The following is a 21,863-nucleotide window of genomic DNA, read 5'->3' on the forward strand; positions in this document are numbered from 1 at the left end:
ACAAAACAACCCTGCACAAACCCAAAATTTAAAAACACTTAAAACACCCAAATATATCCAGGAGGGACCCTCGAGCAATACATAGAGTCCCTACCTCCACATATACAGCTACTATATTCGAACCAACACTCTATACAATATATATATATGCAATACACCAATCTAAGAATGAATAAATAAATGTACAAAAACTATATATAAATATACAAAGTGCAAGTGCATAAACCCTCAAAGTGCAATATGCATAGATAAATAATTAACCATATATCCAAGTGGTAACCTAAATCAAAAAAATCAAGAAGTATTCCCAGATAGAGTGTGGTCAGCTGAATGGGGTCAAAACACCCTACGCGTTACGTCCCGAACCCGGAACTTCGTCAGGGGTACAGACAGGTCATACAGGGTTGCTTATATATCCAACAAAGTAATACATCATATTGAGCACCTGACATAAATAAGTCAGATAACTTACAGGTGGAGGAGAGCTCTAGTCCGCATGTCCCTAGGAATGTACATAATCAAAATGGCGCTTCGGCGTGTTCAAGTCCGTTCTGCGCATGCTTCAAGGCTATGCCCTATTCTAAGATGACTGCGTCAAGCTCCCCTAGTATTGCGCATGCGTCCATGTCATCCAGTATATATCAAAAATGCACTCTGCGCATGGGCCAATGCTGCTATCGGCGTTCAATAGCCCAAAATGTACAAGCATAAATATACTCTTATAAAAGCAGTCATGTTGGGGGAACATATCCTTATAGACATAAATAACGGAACAAATAATCAGAAAACGTACTTCTCAATATTTGCGCATGCGCACATAGTACCCCGGGATCCAAGTCCACTCTTGTGTTATCGCGCATGCCTCAATACATATACTAAAATAGTGTCCGCAATACTCAAATCAACCCAAAAATTATACCCCATAACAGTATCGCCACCATATATATGATTTACAGTGCAGTCACAAGCAACCGAGGAATAATAGCATCCTCATGTTGGACGAACATATCCTTATAGACATAGATGACAGAACAAATAATCAAATGTACTTCGCGATATTTGCGTCTGCGCACATAGTACTCCGGAATCCAAGTCCAATATTATGTTATCGCGCATGCGTCAATACGTATACTGAAGTAGTGTCCATAATACTCAAATCAACATACAATTGTAATCCATAGCAATAGCAATATCACCACCATATACTGTATATGATTTGCAATGCGCTTAGAAGTACCCATGTATGCGCAACAGATCGCAAACAGCTAGAGAATAATAGCATCCTCATATGGAGAGATCACATCTAAATGCCTAAAAATATATACACATTTTATAAACCATAAATCTCCTCTATGTGCAGATCGGGGCGTATAAATAATGCCTATGAGTATAATACGCATGCGCTATTGTACAAACAAATGGTAACATAACCTAAAGAGAGTCGGATGGATAGGTGTATCAAATGAATATATTGCCACATTATTGGCATATGTAACTGGGATTCCCACGTACATAGGAGTACTAATTATATACACTCACACAGACGATAAATGTAAGTAAACCGCCAACCCTCATGCATACGCACATAACCTAATACAAAGGAAGGGGAAAATAAATGTTTTTTTTTCTTCAATTTATAGCACCACTTTATATAATTCGCGGACAATGTCTCTCCTCCACCTGTATATCTCACATCTAAGTTAATAAATACAAGTGGCAATAATCAAACGCAAAAAAATATATATTTATACATTCAAAGTCTATATACATGGCTCTAGAAAATAAGAGTCCCAAGTAGGCCTGGCTCTAGGACCAAAAGTCCAGTAATTTGTAAAAAGAAGTATATAGTCTGTGACATCCGGATCCAGTCCCTTTACTTCCTCAGCAAATCCTAGGTTAGTAGGTGGTGTTCCATTTCTGAGGGTATATAGGGAGACAAGATAGAAAGATATCCTGGGCAAAAGTTGAAATCATCTCAGGGACTTTAGTATATAAATCGAGCTTTCCGCCTGTTTTCTCTCATTCATTATAAGTACCAGTGCACTGGACGGCTGAGTCTCATCATATGTCATACAAGTCACCTAGTGAAATACGGCAAACAGAGGCATCAATACAGAGCAAACAAGAAAAACAAGATTTATGGTTTATAAAATGTGTATATATTTTTAGGCATTTAGATGTGATCTCTCCATATGAGGATGCTATTATTCTCTAGCTGTTTGCGATCTGTTGCGCATGCGTGGGTACTTCTAAGCGCATTGCAAATCATATACAGTATATGGTGGTGATATTGCTATTGCTATGGATTACAATTGTGTGTTGATTTGAGTATTATGGACACTACTTTAGTATACGTATTGACGCATGCGCGATAACATAATATTGGACTTGGATCCCGGAGTACTATGTGCGCAGACGCAAATATCGTGAAGTACATTTGATTATTTGTTCTGTCATCTATGTCTATAAGGATATGTTCGTCCAACATGAGGATGCTATTATTCCTCGGTTGCTTGTGACCGCACTGTAATCATATATATGGTGGCGATACTGTTATGGGGTATAATTTTTGGGTTGATTTGAGTATTGCGAACACTATTTTTGTATATGTATTGACGCATGCGCGATAACACAACAGTGGACTTGTATCCCGGGGTACTATGTGCGCATGCGCAAATATTGAGAAGTACGTTTTCTGATTATTTGTTCCGTTATTTATGTCTATAAGGATATGTTCCCCCAACATGACTGCTTTTATAAGAGTATATTTATGCTTGTACATTTTGGGCTATTGAACGCCGATAGCAGCATTGGCCCATGCGCAGAGTGCATTTTTGATATATACTGGATGACATGGACGCATGCGCAATACTAGAGGAGCTTGACGCAGCCATCTTAGAATAGGGCATAGCCTTGGAGCATGCGCAGAACGGACGTGAACACGCCGAAGCGCCATTTTGATTATGTACATTCCTAGGGACATGCGGAGTAGAGCTCTCCTCCACCTGTAAGTTATCTGACTTATTTATGTCAGGTGCTCAATATGATGTATTACTTTGTTGGATATATAAGCAACCCTGTATGACCTGTCTGTACCCCTGACGAAGTTCCGGGTTCGGGACGTAATGCGTAGGGTGTTTTGACCCCATTCAGCTGACCACACTCTATCTGGGAATACTTCTTGATTTTTTTGATTTAGGTTACCACTTGGATATATGGTTAATTATTTATCTATGCATATTGCACTTTAAGGGGTTTATGCACTTGCACTTTGTATATTTATATATAGTTTTTGTACATTTATTTATTCATTCTTAGATTGGTGTATTGCATATATATATATATTGTATAGAGTGTTGGTTCGAATATAGTAGCTGTATATGGGGAGGTAGGGACTCTATGTATTGCTCGAGGGTCCCTCCTGGATATATTTAGGTGTTTTAAGTGTTTTTAAATTTTGGGTTTGTGCAGGGTTGTTTTGTGTATGTACAGATATAAGAATAAAGATTATGTATACTTTTTGAATTTATATTTGTGTGCTTGGTGAGTTATGACATACCTCTATCTCTTGTATACGGATTTCATATATCCCCACCGTGAATCCACGGTGGGGGGAGATGAAATAAGAAAAGTGCCCCAGTATCTAACCCCCCTTCCCCGCGGCGGCCATCAGATCCAAGATGGCCGCCGCCATCACTGTGAACAGACTAATGTCTGTTCACAGTGATCAAAAGAGAAAAATGAATGAAAGCCCTATGCTCTCCGCCATCGGAGGTAGCGCAGAGCATGGGGCAGTGATCGGGGACCCCCTGTGGGGTTACGGTACAAGCGATCAGCAGTATATACTATATACCGCTGATCACTTGTACAATGTGCCGCCGGCACTTTTTATCCCCTGTCACCATGAATGATTGGTGACAGGGGATAAAAAGTGTTACTGTGCCCCCCCCCCCCAAGTCACCTTCCACCCCCCCAGTCACCCCCGTCCCCCAGTCACCCCCCCTTCCCCATATACTCACCTGATCCTGGGAGCTCCTTCCTCCTCGACGTCCAGGCTGCTTCCGAAGTGCGCATGCGCTCCAGAAGCAGCCAACTCTGAAAATTTAAAGTGACAGAGACCAATTTAGTCTCTGTCACTGAACTATGATTACTGTTATAGAAAATATCACAGTAATCATAGTAATACAGTGAAACCCCAGGTTGTCCGTAATCACGTCAGATTGCACGTAAACCCCCAGATTGCCTGTAACCACCGCACGTTGCCAGTGACCCCCTCCAGATTGTCCGTAATCACCCCAGATTGCCTGTAACCACCCCAAATTACATGTACCCACCCCAGATTACCTATAAGCACTTCAGTCTATCCGTAACAATTCTAGATTGTCTGTAACCTCTCCAGGTTGCCCGTAACCACCACAGGTTGCGCATAACCACCCCAGGTTGCCCGTAATCATGCCAGATTACATATAACCCCCCAGATTGCACGCAACCACCGCAGGTTGCCTCTGACCACCGCACGTCGCCTCTGACCACCGCACGTCGCCTCTGACCACCGCACGCCGCCTCTGACCACCGCACCTTGCCTCTGACGACCGCACCTTGCCTCTGACCACCGCACCTTGCCTCTGACCACCGCACCTTGCCTCTGACCACCCCAAATTGCCATATTGCCCGTAACCACGCCAGATTACAGGTACCCTGCTTACAGTGGCAGATTAAATGTACCCTGGGCCCGGGGCTGTCCACCCAACCTGCCACCCCCCGGTCAATCCGCCCACATTATAATCCACTACTGTCCCCCCCCATGCTGGCCCCAATAAACATAATGTTTGGTCCCTTGCTGCACAGAGGATGTCAGGAGAGGAGGGGGCTGATCTTATAGGGGAGGTCACAGGGTCACAGCAGCACAGAGGATGTCAGGAGAGGGGGGGGGCTGATCTTATAGGGGAGGTCAAAGCAACACAGAGGATGTCAGGAGAGGAGGGTGCTGATCTTATAGGGGGGGTCACAGCATCCCAGCAGCACAGAGGATGTCAGGAAAGGAGGTTGCTGATCTTATAGGGGAGGTCAGAGCAGCACAGAGGATGTCAGGAGAGGAGGGTGCTAATCCTATAGGAGAGGTCCCAGCAGCACAGAGGATGTCAGAAGAGGAGGGTGCTGATCTTATAGGGGAGGTCACAGCATCTCAGCAGCACAGAGGATGTCAGGAAAGGAGGGTGCTGATCTTATAGGGGAGGTCACAGCGTCCCAGCAGCACAGAGGATGTCAGGAAAGGAGGATGCTGATCTTATAGGAGAGGTCACAGCAGCACAGAGGATGTCAGGAGAGGAGGGTGCTAATCCTATAGGAGAGGTCCCAGCAGCACAGAGGATGTCAGGAGAGGAGGGTGCTGATCTTATAGGGGAGGTCACAGCGTCCCAGCAGCACAGAGGATGTCAGGAAAGGAGGGTGCTGATCTTATAGGGGAGGTCACAGCAGCACAGAGGATGTCAGGAGAGGTGGGTGCTGATCTTATAGGGGAGGTCACAGCAGCACAGAGGATGTCAGGAGAGGAGGGTGCTAATCCTATAGGAGAGGTCCCAGCAGCACAGAGGATGTCAGGAGAGGAGGGTGCTGATCTATAGGGGAGGTCACAGCAGCACAGAGGATGTCAGGAGAGGAGGGGACTGATCTATAGGAGAGGACACAGCAGCACAGAGGATGTCAGGAGAGGAGGATTCTGATCTTATAGGAGAGGTCACAGCAGCGCAGAGGATGTCAGGAGAGGAGGGTGCTGATCTTATAGGGGAGGTCACAGCAGCACAGAGGATGTCAGGAGAGGAGGGTGCCGATCTTATAGGGGAGGTCACAGCAGCACAGAGGATGTAAGGAGAGGAGGATGCTGATCTATAGGGGAGGTCACAGCAGCACAGAGGATGTCAGGAGAGGAGGGGGCTGATCTTATAGGAGAGGACACAGCAGCACAGAGGATGTCAGGAGAGGAGGATGCTGATCTTATAGGAGAGGTCACAGCAGCACAGAGGATGTCAGGAGAGGAGGGGGCTGATCTTATAGGAGAGGACACAGCAGCACAGAGGATGTCAGGAGAGGAGGATGCTGATCTTATAGGAGAGGTCACAGCAGCACAGAGGATGTCAGGAGAGGAGGGTGCCGATTTTATAGGGGAGGTCACAGCAGCACAGAGGATGTCAGGAGAGGAGGGGGCTGATCTTATAGGAGAGGACACAGCAGCACAGAGGATGTCAGGAGAGGAGGATGCTGATCTTATAGGAGAGGTCACAGCAGCACAGAGGATGTCAGGAGAGGAGGGTGCCGATCTTATAGGGGAGGTCACAGCAGCACAGAGGATGTCAGGAGAGGAGGGTGCTAATCCTATAGGAGATGTTACCCCTCTTTCCCCCCCCCCCCTTATAGATGGTCTCCCTCTCCCCCCCTTATAAATGGTTCCCCTCACTTATAGATGGTCCCCTCTAACCCCCCCTTATAGATGGTTCCCCTCTGCCGCCCTTATAGATAGTGCCCCTCTTGCCCTCCCTTATAGATGGTCCCCCTCTTCCCCCCCTTATAGATGGTCCCCCTCACCCCTCCCTTATAGATGGTCCCCCTCTTCCCCCCCTTATAGATGGTCCCCCTCTGCCCCCCCTTATAGATGGTCCCCCTCTTCCCCCCCCCATAGATGATCCCCCTCTGCCCCCCCCTTATAGATGGTCCCCCTCTTCCCCCCCTATAGATGATCCCCCTCTGCCCCCCCTTATAGATGGTCCCCCTCTTCCCCCCCTTATAGATGGTCCCCCTCTGCCCCCCTTATAGATGGTCCCCCTCTGCCCCCCTTATAGATGGTCCCCCTCTTGCCCCCCTTATAGATGGTCCCCCTCTTCCCCCCTTATAGATGGTCCCCCTCACCCCCCCTTATAGATGGTCCCCCTCTGCCCCCCCTTATAGATGGTCCCCCTCTGCCCTCCTTATAGATGGTCCCCCTCTGCCCCCCCTTATAGATGGTCCCCCTCTGCCCCCCCTTATAGATGGTCCCCCTCTTCCCCCCCTTATAGATGGTCCCCCTATGCCCCCCCTTATAGATGGTCCCCTCTTCCCCCCCTTATAGATGGTCCCCCTCTGCCCCCCCTTATAGATGGTCCCCCTCTTCTCCCCCTATTGCCCCTCCCTTTAAGATGGTCCCCCTCTTCCCCCCTTATAGATGGTCCCCCTCTTCCCCCCTTATAGATGGTCCCCCTCTGCCCCTCCTTATAAATGCTCCCCCTCTTGCCCCCCTTATAGATGGTCCCCCTCACCCCCCCTTATAGATGGTCCCCCTCTGCCCCCCCCTTATAGATGGTCCCCCTCTGCCCCCCCTTATAGATGGTCCCCCTCTGCCCCCCCCTTATAGATGGTCCCCCTCTGCCCCCCCTTATAGATGGTCCCCCTCTGCTACCCCTTATAGATGGTCCCCCTCTGCCCGCCCCTTTTAGATGGTCCCCCTCTGCCCCCCCCTTTTAGATGGTCCCCCTCTGCCCCCCCTTATAGATGGTCCCCCTCTGCCCCTCCCCTTATAGATGGTCACCTCTGCCCCCCTTATAGATGGTCCCCCTCTGCCCCTCCCCTTATAGATGGTCCCCCTCTGCCCCCCTTATAGATGGTCCCCCTCTGCCCCCCCCTTATAGATGGTCCCCCTCACCCCCCGTTATAGATGGTCCCCTCTGCCCCCCCTTATAGATGGTCCCCCTCTTCCCCCCCTTATAGATGGTCCCCCTCTGCCCCCCCTTATAGATGGTCCCCCTCTTGCCCCCCTTATAGATGGTCCCCCTCACCCCCCCCTTATAGATGGTCCCCCTCTGCCCCCCCCTTATAGATGGTCCCCCTCTGCCCCCCCCCTTATAGATTGTCCCCCTCTGCCCCTATTATAGATGGTCCCCCTCTGCCCCCCCCCTTATAGATGGTCCCCCTTCTGCCCCCCCCTTATAGATGGTCCCCCTCACCCCCCCCCTTATAGATGGTCCCCCTCTGCCCCCCCTTATAGATGGTTCCCCTCTGCCCCTCCCCTTATAGATGGTCACCTCTGCCCCCCTTATAGATGGTCCCCCTCTGCCCCCCCTGATAGATGGTCCCCCTCTGCCCCCCCCTTATAGAAGGTCCCACTCACCCCCCCCTGTTATAGATGGTCCCCTCTGCCCCCCCCTTATAGATGGTCCCCCTCTGCCCCACCTTATAGATGGTCCCCTTCTTCCCCCCCCATTATAGATGGTCCCCCTCTGCCCCACCTTTATAGATGGTCCCCTTCTGCCCCCCCTTTATAGATGGTCCCCCTCTGCCCCCCCTTATAGATGGTCCCCCTCACCCCCCCCTTATAGATGGTCCCCCTCTGCCCCCCCTTATAGATGGTCCCCCTCTGCCCCCCCTTATAGATGGTCCCCCTCTGCCCCTCCCCTTATAGATGGTCCCCCTCTGCCCCTCCCCTTATAGATGGTCACCTCTGCCCCCCCCTGATAGATGGTCCCCCTCTGCCCCTCCCTTATAGAAGGTCCCACTCACCCCCCCCCTTATAGATGGTCCCCCTCTGCCCCACCTTATAGATGGTCCCCTTCTGCCCCCCATTATAGATGGTCCCCCTCTGCCCCACCTTTATAGATGGTCCTCTTCTGCCCCCCCTTATAGATGGTCCCCCTCTGCCCCCCTTTATAGATGGTCCCCCTCACCCCCCCCCCCTTATAGATGGTCCCCCTCTGCCCCTCCCCTTATAGATGGTCCCCCTCTGCCCCCCCCTTATAGATGGCCCCCCCTCTTGCCCCTCCCCCTTTGCACAGCAGATAACACAAAAAAAAACAGAACAAAACTCACCTGCCGTGCGTTCCCCCATCAAGCATCTCTCCTTCTGCAGCCTCCGGCTGATGCGCGGCTGCCGGGGGTGTCCCTTCATATCCCCAGCAGCGCACGCATCAGAGAGCTCCCCATGCGCCGGAAGTCACAGCCACAGGCGCACGGGGAGCTCTCTCATGCGCACGCTGCCGGGGACAGGACGGGACACCCCCGGCAGCCGCGCATCAGCCGGGGGACAGAGAGACTCAGTGGCGGATTATACTGTCCGTAACCACCCCACATTACCTGTAATCTCATTTTTTTATTTTATTTTAGTAACTGCGCTATTCTAATAACTATTACTAGCTGCGGTTTTGCTCCAGCAAATTGGTGCTCCTTCCCTTCTTCGCCCTGCTGTAAGCCCATACAGTGGTTTATGCCCACATATGGGGTATCGTTCTACTCAGGACAACCTGCGTTACAGATTTTAGGGTACATTTTTTCTCCTGTTCCTTGTGAAATTTAGAAATTTCAAACTAATCCAAAATATTATTGGAAAAATTCAAGTTTTTCATTTTTACTGGCCAATTTTGAATACTTTCCTCTAATACCTGTGGGGCCAAAATGCTCATCCTACTCCAAGATGAATTCTTTGAGGGGTATACTTTCCAAAATGGGGTGACTTTTTGGGGGGTTCTATTCTGTATTCATATTATTGGAAAAATTTGAGGTTTTTTTTATTTTTACTGTCTAATTTTGAATACTTTCCTCTAATACCTGTGGGGTCAAAATGCTCACCACACCCCAAAATGAATTCTTTGAAGGGTGCAATTTCCAAAATGGGTTGACTTATGGCGAGATTTTACTCCGCTGGCACTACAGGGGCACTGCAAACGCACCTGGTGCTCAGAAACGTCTTCAGCAAAATCTGCATTGAAAAAGCTAATTGACGCTCCTTTCCTTCTGAGCCCCGCTGTGTGCCCATGCAGTGGTTTATGCCCACATATGAGGTACCATTTTACTCAGGAGAACCTGCATTACAAATTTTGGGGTACATTTTTTCTCTTGTTCCTCGTGAAATTGAGAAATTTTAAACTAAAGGACCATATTATTGGAAAAATTTGAGTTTTTCATTTTTACTGTCTAAGGCTGGGTTCACACTACGTATATTTGAGGCTGTATGTTTGAGGCTGTATAGCAACCAAAACAAGGAGTGGATTGAAAACACAGAAAGGCTATGTTCACATAATGTTGTAATTGAGTGGATGGCCGTCATTTAATGACAAATATTTGCTGTTATTTTAAAACAACGGCTGTTATATTGAAATAATGGAAGTTATTTACCGTTATATGGCGGCCATCCACTCAATTTCAACATTGTGTGAACAGATCCTTTCTGGGTTTTCAATCCACTCCTGGTTTTGGTTGCTATGAGGACCTGACATGAGGACCAAATACAGCCTGAAATATACATAGTGTGAACCCAGCCTTAGTAATTTTGAATACTTTCCTCTAACACCTGTGGGGTCAAAATGCTCATCCTACCCCAAGATGAATTCTTTGAGGGGTGCACGTTCCAAAATGTGGTGACTTATGGGGGGTTTTCTCTCTACTGACACTACAGGGGCTCTGCAAATGCACCTGGCACTCGGAAACTTCTTCAGCAAAATCTGCAATGGAAAAGCTAATTGGCGCTCCTTCCCTTCTGAGCCCTGCTGTGTGCCCATACAGTGGTTTACGCCCATATATGGGGTACCGTAGTACTCAAGGGATCCTGCGTTACAAATTATGGGGTGCTTTTTCTCTCATGTTCCTTTTGAAAATGAGAAACTTTAATCTAAACGTATATATTATTGGAAAATTTTTATTTTTCTTTTTTTTACGGCCTAATGGTGAATACTTTCCTCCAGCCCCTGTAGGGTGAAAATGCTCATTATACCCCTAGATTAATTCTTTAAGGTGTGTAGTTTCCAAAATGGGTCACTTATTGGGGTTTCCAGTATACAAACCTCCTAAATCAACTTAAAAAAAGAACTGGTCCCTAAAAAAAATCAGTTTTGGAAACTTTAAAGAAAATGTGGTAATTTGCTGATAAATTTCTAAGCCCCGTAACACCCTAAAAAAGTTAAATATGTTTATGAAATGAAGCCAGAATAAAGAGGACATATCGGTAATGTGACTTAGTAACTAATTTATGTGCTACGACTTTCTTTTTTTAGAAGCAGAGAATTTCAAAGTTCATAAAATGCTATTTTTTTTTATTTTTCATGATATTTTGATGTTTTTCACAAAAAACACACAAAGTAGTGACCAAATTTTGCCACTAATATAAAGTGCCATATGTGATGAAAAAACTATCTCAGAAACGCTAGCATACGTTAAAGCATCACTGAGCTAAAAGCGCATAAAGTGAGACAGGTCAGATTTTGAAAAATGAGCCTGGTCTTTTAGTTGCAAATAGGCTTGGTCTTGAAGGGGTTAAAAATGTTACTGCAAAATTTGCGAACCTCGTAAACCGAACCTTAATGAATCTATACTTACTAGAGATGAGCAAACCTCGAGCATGCTGAAGTTCATCCGAACCCGATCATTTGGCATTTGATTAGCGGTGGCTGCTGAAGTTGGATAAATCCCTAAGGCTATGTAGAAAACATGGATATGGTCATTGGCTGTATCCATGTTTTTCAGACAACCCTAGAGCTTTATCCAACTTCAGCGGCCCCCGCTAATCTATGCTCCCCCAGCTCCTCTTCTGGTGTCTTCAGCCGCTTCCAGTCCAATCAGACCATATCTGACTGAGGGACACTGAGGGATAGCGCCACAGCCAGTGATTGGCTGAGCAGGCTGTCACTCTTTTGTTTCAAGAGTGACAGCCTGCTCAGCCATTCACTGGCTGTGGTGCTGTCCCTTGTCAGATTGGCCAAGTGGGCTGTCACTCTCAGCTCAGCCAATGACCAACTGACTGAAAAGGGACAGCACTGCGGCCAGTGATTGCTTGAGCAAGCTATCATTCTCGAAACAATAACAAGTGGCGATGCTCTCCCTCATTCAGTGATTGCCTGAGTGGGCTGGAGGCAGCAGGTACCAGAAGAGGACATCGGGGGGACGTGGGGGGACAGGTGAGCAAACCATTTTTTCTAACCAATTTTGTTAACTAATTTAGCAAAAAATTGCTTAGGGCTTATTCCCATGTCCCATATTTTACGGATGCTATGGAAGGGTAAGCCCTGGAACAATATCATGCCGGCAGTGAGAAAACAGTTTAAATCTCCACGGCACTGTAGTGACAGAGCCGTGTGGCTGCTTAATTACAGTGCCACGAAGATTCAAACTGTTTCCCTACTCCTGGCATCATATTGATCATCATCATGCTGGGCGGGAAAACACTCCACTACAGGGCTTCCCCGTCCGTAGCATCTGTAAAATATGTGGGGAAATGGGGATAAGTCCTTAGTCAACAAAGCAAATTTCTGGCTAAATTCGCTGGAAATATTTTTGCTTTCATGACTATAATTTTTTATGAGTTCAGGCAGCTTGAAAGTTTTGACTTTTTTTTTTATTTATTTAAGGGCGTAAAAGCATTAAGCCTTTTTCTTACATAAAGTGACACATCAGATTAGGAAGGGGGCAGTGTCCTGAGGTGAAAAACTAGCTGTGCCTTTTTTATTTTAAAATTCTTTTAATTATTGAAAAAGGAAGAAGACATACAATTACAGATACAATTCTTTTAGTATTTTTAATATATAATATGTAAAAGATTCTAAACCCAACTTAGTAAAATGTACAGCTACAAATCAATTATATATTTTATGCCACTCTTATAGGATTAATAGACAGTATTATTAGACATATGTTATTAGCGCTCTGACATTTAAAAGAAGCCATTATCAGAGATTTATTACATGTGTTTGGGGCTTAAGCTGGTTACGCAGAAAGCAATAATTATGTCACAAAATGGATCAATATAACCTACATTACTGCCTGAGGAAATACTAAATGGTTTCACAGGTTAGTAATGGCACATTTAATAGAAGCTGAATATTCACAAGCTGCTGCACAGCATCGTTACTATGTAATTATTTGACTGTTTTAACTCACTTTAGTAAAGGTTTATTATGTTATATTTGTTAATATATTTTAATGGAAAATATGATAAACATCTTCTGTGGCTTCAAAATGTAAAGTCCCTTCTGTAACAATTTGTAGGAGAAAGATAAAAAGGCGAATATAAAATAGCACAGTAGCAGTAAATTAGGTGTGAGTGCCCTCTGGTGGTGGCTTTCCAATGCAGAATGGATTTGTAGCTAGTACTGCTGGGGATGTTTTGGCTGGCACTGTGTGCCACTGATGAGGGAATTGTATTTTTTAATTGTGTCTGTTATTAGTTGAAGGCAATAAAACTGTCTAAAAGTAGCATTGTTACAGGTGCTTATGAAGGTTCTGTGCTTACAATGAGAAGTTCTTAGTCATAACATAAGGATACGGTGGTTAATTTGGTAACTCTGGCTTAGATTTATCAATCTCTCAGAAATTGGACCCATTTTTTTTAGACAAATAGTAACCAATCACAGCCCAAATTTTATTTCTCCAAATGGGCTCTAGTGGCTGAATGGGCTCTAGAAAATGAAACAGCACTCCATAGCACAGGTCAAACAATACTACAGGTCAGATCAATAGTAAAAAGGCTCTCACCTAATGGTGTTGTGCATGGTGAGGCACAACACTCAAAATCGCATGTAGCAGGACTGCAGCCACCTCCCAGGTATATTCTTACAGGATAGATAGCAATTAAAAAACACCTTCACTCCGCCTAGGGGTATCCACGGGCCAATGAAGACACAAAGGATGATGGCTAAAAAAATGTATTTATAAAACAATTTATAAAAATGTTAAATAGTGACACAACGCATTTCTAAATTGATACAGTTTCTTTCTCATGCCAGATGACACTGGATCGGTCAAAACATAGTAGGAAAAATTCTTCAATAAAAAGCCCCAGAATTCTAGTAAAACCTGCCACACAAAGTAGATTTCAGGGAGTTTATTTTAGACACTTAGGCCCAGACATCTGAAAACTGCAATGCCACAAAGTAATAAGCATGGCACTGGCACCGTCTAAACAGGTATGGGAGGTTAAACATACCACCACATGTGTCCTCTTCCAGACTGGCAGTTTGTATTTGCACTGTTTAACTAGCCATATACTGTATATTAACACAATCATGTATTTTTCAGATCTCAAATTTCGTCATGGATCTTTGTAGCTCCATAATCAACAGAATGAAGGTTAATGCGGTAAGAACAATGCGTGCTGTTTTGGCAGTAATCGCATTCCTGAAAAGTTGGTTTTTCTCCATATGTCAGCTAGCATACTCAATCTTATGGACCAAGGGGGAACAAGGAGCTTTCTTAAATCAGCACCTTAGGTACCTTGGATGCACTCTTATCTTGGTGACTCAAATAAAATATGTGATCAAAAGGATTCCCTGTACACGAAAATCAGTTTTTCACACATTTTACAAATTTTAATTCTCACTTGAAAAATCAATGATTGATTGACAGAACAAAGTAAGAAGTGGTGGGATACACTGAAATGTATGTATAAAACCTGAATGTTAAATGTATAGTGGGGAAAATAAGTATTGGACACACTGCTGATTTTGCAGGTTTTTCCACCTACAAAGAATGGAGAGGTCTGTAAATTTTTTATCGTAGGTACACTTCAACTGTGATAGACAGAACCTATTAAAAATTCATTCCAAAAAAATCACATTGTATATTTTTTTATAATAATTAGCATTTTGTTGCATGAGATAATTATTTGATCACCTACCTGTTAGTTTTTCTTCTCCTCTTCTCCTTTTTACCCTCCTACTCTGCACTCATTACCTGTGTCAATTGGACATGCTTGGCCTTGTTACCTGTATAAAAAACACCTGTCCACACACTCAGTCAATCACACTCCAACCTCTCCAACATGGCCAAGACCAAAAATCTGTTTAAGGACATCAGGGACAAAACTGTAGACCTGCACAAGGCTGAGATGAGCTATGAGACAATAGGCAAGCAGCTTGGTGGGAAGGCAACAACTGTTAGCGCAATTATTAGAAAATGGAAGAAACACAAGTTGACTGTCAATTTTCTTTGGTTTGGGACTCTATGCAAGATCTCCGCCTTGCTCGCTCTGGGGCTCCATGCAAGATTTCCGCCCTTGTGGTGTAAAGATGATTCTGAAATATTTCAAGAATCAGCCCAGAACTACATAAATCTGAATAGCGCTGAGACCACAGTCTCAAAGATTACCACAAGTAACACACTACAACATCATGGATTAAAATACTGCAGGCTTGTTTAAAATTTCCTAATGACCATCTGGATGATCCAGAGAAAGTATGGGAGATCATGTGATAAGATGAGACTTTTTGGTATCAACTTTGGAGGAAGAACAGGGATGACTACAACTGGAAGACCGCAGTCCCACCTGTGAAGCATGGGGGTAGAAACATCATACTTTGGGGGTGCTTTTCTGCAAGGGGGGCAAGATGACTGCCCCCTATTGAAGAGAGGATGGATGGGGCTTGTATCAGAAGATTTTGTCCTACAAACCCCTTTACTCTGTAAGAGCTTTGAAGATAGGTCCTGGCTGAGTCTTCCAGCATAACAACTACCCGAAACATACAGCCAGAGCAACTAAGGAGTGGCTTCATAAGAAGCATTTCAAGATCGTGGCGTGGCCTAGCCAGTCTCCAGACCTGAACCCAACAGAAAATCTTAAGAGGGAGCTGAAATGCAATGTGGCCCAGCAACAGCCCCGAAACCTGAAAGATCTTGAGAAGATCTGTATGGAGGAGTGGGACAAAATCCCTGCTGCAGTGTCTGCATAGTTGGTCAAAAACTACAGGAAATGTCTGACCTCTGTAATTGCAAACAAAGGTTTCTGTACCAAATATTAAGTTCTGTTTTTATATTGTATCAAATACTTATTTAATGCAATAAAATGCAAAATAACTAAAAATTGAAAATGTGATTTTATGGAATTACAGACCTCTCCTCTACCTTTTTAAGACAAAGGTTTAAACCAACTTTTATTGGACCATGCTTTAAATAATATTGTGACTGTTCTCATAATTAAAAAAATTATAATTTTTTTCATAGTTTTTTTTTTTTTTTTAGCCATGCCACTTATTTTAGCAACTAGCAGGGGTCATATGCCTTCACAGCAGGCATTGATCATTAGCAGTATAATGCTATGACTCAAACAATGAATGTATGCTTTTCTATCCATTTAAAAGTATATGGCCCAAGGAAGTGTTCTGTGAATTTTAGCCACATGCTTGTTATGCTTGTATGTAATGTTTATTTTAGCAAACAAAATTTGATATACAAATTTCTTTTTCTAGGAAAATAACCAAGAGGTATACAAAAGAGTAAGTATTAAAATGCCACATTTGAATTCACTATATTTTCTAGAGATGAGTAAATTATCGCTAATAACAAAACAAATCACTTTGTTATCTCTCAAAGTAGCTCATCAGCCTGTATCCATTTAACTGACTGCCGCTCCTCCCCGTGTACTGGGAAAAGCTGGATCCAGTCCTGGGAAACTGGGAGAAATTTTCCCAGGACTGGATACAGCTTTTCCCAGCACCCAGCGAGTCAGTTAAATGGAAGGAGGATGATGAGCGGAAATCAGAGATAATAAGGAGCTTTGCTTCATTAAAACTGTTAATTTGCTCATCTCCAATATAATTTATGCTCTTTCTTACAATGTCCCTCTTTATAGTTTCTGTTTCACTACTCCAGAGCACAAGATCCTGCCCTCAAAACTGGGGTAAGATAAAATCAACTTTATTGCACATTACTTTAAGGTTCATGCACATAAGTTTCATGGAGATGGCTAACAGACTCTTGACCACAAACAATGGTGAACAACAGTTGGAACCCAGTGCTGGAGCAGAGGACAATTGTATTAGTAAAAAAAGCGTTTATTTGACACCACAAGAACAATGAACATACATATAAGCATTTCTATGCCGTACCGGCGTCTTCCTCAGGCTCTAAAGACTGAGGAAGACACTAGTGCGGAATAGAAACACATCGCTCATATGTATGTCCATTGTTCCTGAAGCTTCAAATAAATGCTGCTTTCTCAAGCAAACTTGTTCTCTACTCCAGCGCTGGGTTCAAACTGTTGTTTGCTATTGTTTGTGGTCAAGAATCTTTTAGACAAGGCTAATAAATCATGATGAATACTAAGGGGCCAGAACCTAGGACCATGCTGCGGAGCTTCTCCCTATATATGATCATTAATATCTTTAGCACAACTCTATGAGGTTAGTGCTGACACTTTTGGAGGATTTCTTTGATATTCTTGTTGTGTAAATTGGTCTATATTAGTGCCCTTTTGTTAGTGTGTGTTTGTCTCTACCCTCGCAGATGGCTACAACATTTGCCATTCTCCAGTCATCAGGAACAACTTCAGTTAGAAGGGACTGGTTAAATAAAAAAGTCAAGGGGGCAACAATCACAGATCAGAATCCTTTACACACCCTAGGGGTGATGCCTTCAAGGCTGATTGCCCTATTTATTTAACCCCTTCACATCAGCAACCTGTATATATACATTCCTATTGCACATACCCCGTGCAGTAGGAATGTATATATCCGTTCCTGACTGACAGGGGCTTTGTGATGAGAGCCGACCCTCATTAACCCCTTAGTGACCGCCGATACTAATGTCTGTTCACAGTGATCTTAAAGTAAAAATGAATGAAAGCCCTATGCTCTCCGCCACTGGAGGTAGCGGAGAGCATGGGGCAGTGATCGGGGACCCAGTACAAGCGATCAGCGGTATATACTATATACCGCTGATCGCTTGTGCCCTGTGCTGCCGGCACTTTTTATCCTCTGTCACCATAAATGATTGGTGACAGCGGATAAAAAGTGAAGTGTCAGTCCCCCCCAAGTGGCCCCCCCCCCAGTCACCCTCCTGCGGTTTTGCTACAGCAAATTGGCACACCTTCCCTTCTGAGCCCGGCTGTGTGCCCATACAGTGGTTTATGCGCACATATGGGGTACTGTTGTACTCAGGAAAACCTGAGGGTGACTGGGGGAACTTGGGGTGACTTATGGTTTTTTTTCTTTCTGCTGACACTACAGGGGCTCTGCAAAATCACCTGGCACTCGGAAACTTCTACAGCAAAAATCTGCAATGGAAAAGCTAATTGGCACTCCCTTCCTTCTGAGCCCCGCTGTGTGCCCATACAGTGGCTTACGCACACATATGGGGTACCGTAGTACTCAAGAGAACCTGTCTTACAAATTTTGGGGTGCTTTTTCTCTCATATTCCTTTTGAAAATAAGAAACTTTAATCTAAACGTATATATTATTGGAAAATTTTAATTTTTCAATTTTTTACGACCTTATGGTGAATACTTTCCTCCAGCCCCTGTAGGGTTTAAAAAAAATGCTCATTATACCCCTAGATTAATTCTTTAAGGTGTGTAGTTTCCAAAATGGGGTCACTTATGGGGGTTTCCAGTATACAAACCTCCTAAATCAACTTAAAAAAAGAACTGGTCCCTAAAAAAAATCAGTTTTGGAAACTTTTCACAAAAATGTGGTAATTTGCTGATAAATTTCTAAGTCCTGTAACACCCTAAAAAAGTAAAATATGTTTATGAAATGAAGCCAGAATAAAGAGGACATATTGGTAATGTGACTTAGTAACTAATTTATGTAATATGACTTTCTTTTTTTAGAAGCAGAGAATTTCAAAGTTCATAAAATGCTAATTTTTTTTATTTTTCATGATATTTTGATGTTTTTCACAAAAAACACACAAAGTAGTGACCAAATTTTTCCACTAATATAAAGTACCATATGTGACGAAAAAACAACTCAGAATCGCTAGCATACGTTAAAGCATCACTGAGCTATAAGCGCATAAAGTGAGACAGGTCAGATTTTGAAAAATGAGCCTGGTCATTAAGGCCCAAATAAGCTTGGTCTTGAAGGGGTTAATTACTCTCGGATGGATGAGAAATCACCTAAAAACACCTAAAACACAAAACCCAGTGGAGGTAAAGCAAAACCCAGTAGAGGTAAAACTATGTTCAACAGTATTATGATTTAAAAAGACATCTTTTTTTAAAAAAAAGGAAGGTAGCTATTCAGATTATCATGCATACTGACAACAGGTTAGCCACAGATTGTTATTACCAAAAATTTTGTATAGTGTATATGTCAGACTATTTCTGGTCATTTTTTGCAGGAATCTCATATAACCACAGAAGAGTTTACCAAAAAGGTAAAAATCTATTTTTTAAGGGTTATGTGTTCACAAAATGTCAGTGACTTTATGATTTTATATTAACTGACATGTGTTGACCTAACACCTCTAAAGACTGAAGGCTCATACTACTTGGAGTTACTCCTATAGTGGTCTGTAAGTTTCTCCCATAAACTGTGTTTCCACCAAACTTAATCACCTTTTTTAGTGTTTTTCTTCTTATTAAGCAGATGAGTAGCTAACAGAAAGCCACACGCACACTCTGTTTCATAGTTTTGGAGAACTAGGAAGAGGGCCCTGGGCTTTCCAATTTAAAAACCTTGCCCTCTTCTGTCTTTAGGAATTCATGCATTTACAGACATATTTTGGTTTGGTAGTTGTCCTTATAAATGTATTTTTCACTATTACCTAGGAATATTGAGTTCTATTATGCCTGATTCCTTTAGTTACATGCAGTACCATCTGATAACTTACCTAAGACTGTATCTAGTCTTGTCTATTATTTAAATAGAAGGAAAAGGCCATACTTATACAGGGCAGGTTCAAACACCAATTCCGAGCATGATGGGGAAAAGCTATAATTGTTTACGAGGGTGGAATACTAAAAAATGGCTACTGACAAACCTAAGATTCATGATTGAGGAGGCTGTTTAGTATTAGATTTACACACATAACTGGCTTACAAGTTCACTATAATACAAACACAAAATTATATAGAATGGGACTATATAGATTGGTAAATAAAAGAACCATGTTTATTCTACTATTGTTGTGGATCCTGTTGGACTATATAGAGTTATTGAGCAGCCATTTCATTACCAATTTACTGTAGTGCGCAACTGGCAGTCACCGGCAAGAGCATACACCAGCTGCTAAGGGCTTACGACTAAGGGCTTACTTCACCTGCCTGCCCAACCTCCCATGACCTGTCTCCAGGACACTGCTGATCACCCTTGAATGTCCACTGGACAGCACCAAGTTCAAAAAGCTAATGCTCCTGTTCTCTGTCCTCTGCCCTCAACTCCTGTTGTCTGTTCTCTGCCCTGTGCTCCCAAGTCCTGTTTTCTGTCACTTTACCCTGCTCCCAACTCCTGTTCTCTGTCCCTGTCCCCTGCTCGCAACTCCCTTTCTCTGTCTCCTGCTCCCAAATCCTGTTTTCTATCCCTGTCCCCTGCTCCCAACTCCCTTTTCTCTGTCTCCTGCTCCCAACTCCTGTTCTCTGTCCCTGTCCCCTGCTCGCAACTCCTGTTCTTTGTCTCCTGCTCGCAACCCCTGTTCTCTGTCCATGTCCCCTGCTCGCAACTCCTGTTCTCTGTCCCTGTCCCCTGCTCGCAACTCCTGTTCTCTGTCCCTGTCCCCTGCTCGCAACTCCTGTTCTCTGTCCCTGTCCCCTGCTCGCAACTCCTGTTTTCTGTCTCCTGCTCCCAAATCCTGTTCTCTGTCCCTGCCCCCTGCTCCAAACTCCTGTTCTCTGTCCCTGTGCCCGGCTCCCAGCTCCTGTTCCCTATCCCTGGTGCAGAGAGAAGACCAATATAAGCTGAAGCCACTTACAGACATTTGTCATCTCCTATTGCTTCTTCCATCTGTAACGGCAGCTCAGCTCCCATTTACTTGAATTGGAGCTTAGCTGCCGTTAAATATATCCACCACTACACATTGAACAGAGACAAACTTGCTTCACTGAGTAGTGTGGCACCAAACAGCTTTTTCCCATTTCCCCCCTCTAAAACCTTAGGTGTGTATTATAAAGTGAATAGTAGGGTATATACAGCAATCAGGCAAAACATTAAAAGCACTCACAGATGAAATAGCTAATTACTTTATGACAATGGTGCTTGTCAGGGGGTGGGATAGATTAGGCTGCAAGTAAACAGGTATTAACAGGGTTTTCAGGGTACACCATACTGATGGAAACATTTATAGAGGTCAGAATAGAAAAAAATTAACGTGTACTTGTCATCATAAAAAAACATTTGACACATTGTAGAGACCGATTATGAGAATGAGTGGGAACATACAGACAGGCAAAGTGCTGCGGAATCTGTGTGCGCTATACAAATAAAAAGAGGACTTGTGGTAGAGCAATCCGCTCCCCCTCTGTATCAGTAACTAAAAAGTTGTTCTCCATAGACTTACATAGACTCATCATGTGACAAAGACCCAGAAGAGGCACCCACTTAGGGTGGTCTTCTCCACGATTGTTCTCACGATCAGTATAGATCTGCACACTCAGTGGCTCTGTAGATGAAAAAAAAGATATGGCATTTACAACGGGGGTGGAAATGAAAAACTGATTAATGGCTGAGTGAAAAGATGTTATGTCTGATTATGAGAGTTATAGAGTTATACTTATCTATACGGTTTGTGTTTTCATTTATTTTACAGGATAGCTCTGGTACCATGGGAAGACCCTTTTTCCTTTTCAGGGTATGTTAGTATTATTTGCTCTTAATTCCATTCAGAACAACAATCTACATATGACAAGCCTCTAAAGGTTGTCAGTGTGCTGGGTAGATAATCTTTTGAGAACATGATTGTTGAGTATGCTCGGTAGTGCAGGGCAGGAATCTTAACTTACATAACTATTCAACACAGGTAACATGTGTATGGCAAAAAAGGGCATAATGGAGCCTTTTTTAATTTGAATTGTATCCCAGTGTTTTATTAAAAAAATAATATGCTGTTGGGGCAGGGGAGGTAGAAAAACAGGCAAAAAGAATTGAAACACTCTTCTCACTGCACTGAATATATTTGTTTCAATAATACCAATTGAAATATTGTC

General features: G+C 43.8%; 2 protein-coding genes across 3 annotated transcripts in view; both read left to right on the forward strand.

Moving 5' to 3' along the window:
* RPL31 (ribosomal protein L31) overlaps positions 1-21,863 on the forward strand; it is a 384,238-nt gene that overhangs the window by 40,723 nt on the left and 321,652 nt on the right. The gene's annotated exons all lie outside the window — the stretch shown is intronic.
* Positions 1-21,863, forward strand: part of NMS (neuromedin S) — a 53,280-nt gene that overhangs the window by 29,269 nt on the left and 2,148 nt on the right. For both annotated transcript variants that reach the window (XM_069970965.1, XM_069970964.1), the window contains exons 4-8: positions 14,026-14,085; positions 16,191-16,217; positions 16,574-16,621; positions 19,064-19,099; positions 21,467-21,508. In XM_069970965.1, the coding sequence (XP_069827066.1) occupies positions 14,026-14,085; positions 16,191-16,217; positions 16,574-16,621; positions 19,064-19,099; positions 21,467-21,508 (213 nt within the window). The remainder of the gene's footprint in view (positions 1-14,025; positions 14,086-16,190; positions 16,218-16,573; positions 16,622-19,063; positions 19,100-21,466; positions 21,509-21,863) is intronic.

Source organism: Dendropsophus ebraccatus, chromosome 5 (assembly GCF_027789765.1).
Source record: "Dendropsophus ebraccatus isolate aDenEbr1 chromosome 5, aDenEbr1.pat, whole genome shotgun sequence".
Classification (NCBI taxonomy): Eukaryota; Metazoa; Chordata; class Amphibia; order Anura; family Hylidae; genus Dendropsophus; species Dendropsophus ebraccatus.